General features: G+C 53.6%; 1 protein-coding gene across 2 annotated transcripts in view; it reads right to left on the bottom strand.

Moving 5' to 3' along the window:
• Nucleotides 1-1,918, bottom strand: part of RNASET2 (ribonuclease T2) — an 18,628-nt gene that overhangs the window by 16,571 nt on the left and 139 nt on the right. For both annotated transcript variants that reach the window (XM_025866479.2, XM_025866478.2), the window contains exon 2: nucleotides 1,596-1,765. In XM_025866479.2, the coding sequence (XP_025722264.1) occupies nucleotides 1,596-1,684 (89 nt within the window). In that variant the 5' untranslated portion in view covers nucleotides 1,685-1,765. The remainder of the gene's footprint in view (nucleotides 1-1,595; nucleotides 1,766-1,918) is intronic.

The raw sequence follows: 1,918 nt of genomic DNA on the forward strand, positions 1-1,918 counted from the left end.
GACTACCGCGGACGGGGGACTGTCCTGAGCAAGGGACCCGGTCCCTACCCTCTTGAAGCACACGTGCCAGGGAAGGAGACAGGGCCCACGGTAGCTAAGAGAACACACATGGTGCCCCACAGTGACAAGTGACAAAGAATATAAGTGAGCAAGAGGACAGGCATGTCAGCAGTGGAGACAGGAACTGAAATTTTAGGCCAGAAAGCCCGGGAAGGTCTCACTAAAGGTGGGGGCAGAGGCCAGGAAGCAGAGGGAAGGAGCCCTGAAGTGCCTTCCTCCTAGGGTTGGTCACGAGTATAAAAGCAGAAGCATCGTCATCCCTTAGCCACATTTGTGAAACCCATAAGGCCTTCAAACCTGAAATTTTGTGGTTCATTTGGCAACAAAACATGACCTCAACTAGTTTGAGCTGCTTAGTGCTCTACACCCCTCAGTGTGAAGGTGCAGGTGCTTGGCCCCACGGTGCTCCCTCAGACACGGTGCTCCCTCAGATACAGTGCTCCCTCAGACTCGGTCCGGAGCATGGCCGTGCCCCCCATGACCCACAGGCCCTGAAACCCCCTGGCTCTAGGACCTCCAGGTGAGGGGGAGCGGAGCTATGTCTGCAGATAGGTCGAAGCAGGAAGGAGAGCTGGTGAAAACACTCTGCAGATGGGAAACGTCAGCGGCCACAAAGGGACTTCCCTCAGACAGACACTTAATTCAGGATAAATTAGATTTTAGAAGGAATGATTCAAAAGTAAAACAGGACCAAGTTCTCACACACTGGCTTCTGTAAAGAGATGAGTCCTGCTGAATAAGTACAGAATCACAATTCAGATGTTACACAAACTTAAAAGTTGTAAGTTGCACTCAGTATAAAAGAGAAAGATGATGAGCTGCAGCATGAGAGGCAGGTGCTGCCTACTCAGGAGGCAGGTGCTGTTGTTATGTCCACTTGACAGATGAGCAAAGCCACACAGGGAGCTCCAAGGTCACACATCTGGATGAACCAGGCTGGTACTCAACCAGTACCCCATACTACCTCTCCAATGATACACTCTTAACCTGATGGCAAAAACTAATCCATTAATTAATGTAGCTCTTTTTCAGAAAATAAGCTTTCTGGGGAAAGCTGAAATATAGGGTTACCTTTTCAAGTAGATGATAAAACAGCAATGACACTTAATTAAAAAGTAAGACCCACCTTTTCCCTCACCTACCATGTAAGTACGAAAGCTTTTATTAAATACGGTATCATTACCGAAAATAAATAGAAGAAAAAATTAAAATCTGGTGCTCAAAATTTGGTTTCCTCTACAGAGGTGCAACAAGAATCCTCCACAAACCCGCCTGTTTACCCGGGATCTGCTGCACCACTGAATGAAAAGGAGGAAGGGGAAGAAGGCAGGGGGATGAAGAGCCAGCGTAAGAAACTTAAAAACAGGAACCAGCACCATATCCCCGACGTTGTACTGGAACCTAACCCAAAAGTGCGCGTCTACAATGTCGGAGGGTGTCAGAGCACCTGCCGGGGCCTCGACCCGACCCCAGGCCCCCGGCCCCTGCGGAAGCTCAGAGCCGCCCCACCCACTCCCAGGGGGTCCCGGGCTCACCTTCTCCGGGACCCGCGCGCGCCGCCCAGGCAGCACAGCGCCAGGCAGAGGGAGCTCAGGAGCAGGCTGTGGGGGGCTGCAGGCTTCATCGTGCCCCACACCCGAGGACTACACACTCACGTGCGCAAACGCTCAGCTCTTAAATATCCGGCGCCAGGCCCTGCGCTTCCCTGAAAATGTACAGAACTCCTGCAGCCCACCTCCCACCGGCCGGCGGCCGACTCCACCCTCAAGGCGTCCGCCGTCCCGAGCGGGCCCCCAGCCCGCCGTCCCAGGTGGGCCCCGGCGCCCCCCCAAACCGGCCGTCCCAGGTGGGCCCCGGC

Source organism: Callorhinus ursinus, unplaced genomic scaffold (assembly GCF_003265705.2).
Source record: "Callorhinus ursinus isolate GAN/ISIS: 27379988/994484 unplaced genomic scaffold, GSC_fseal_2.0 scaffold6, whole genome shotgun sequence".
In the NCBI taxonomy this organism is placed as follows: Eukaryota; Metazoa; Chordata; class Mammalia; order Carnivora; family Otariidae; genus Callorhinus; species Callorhinus ursinus.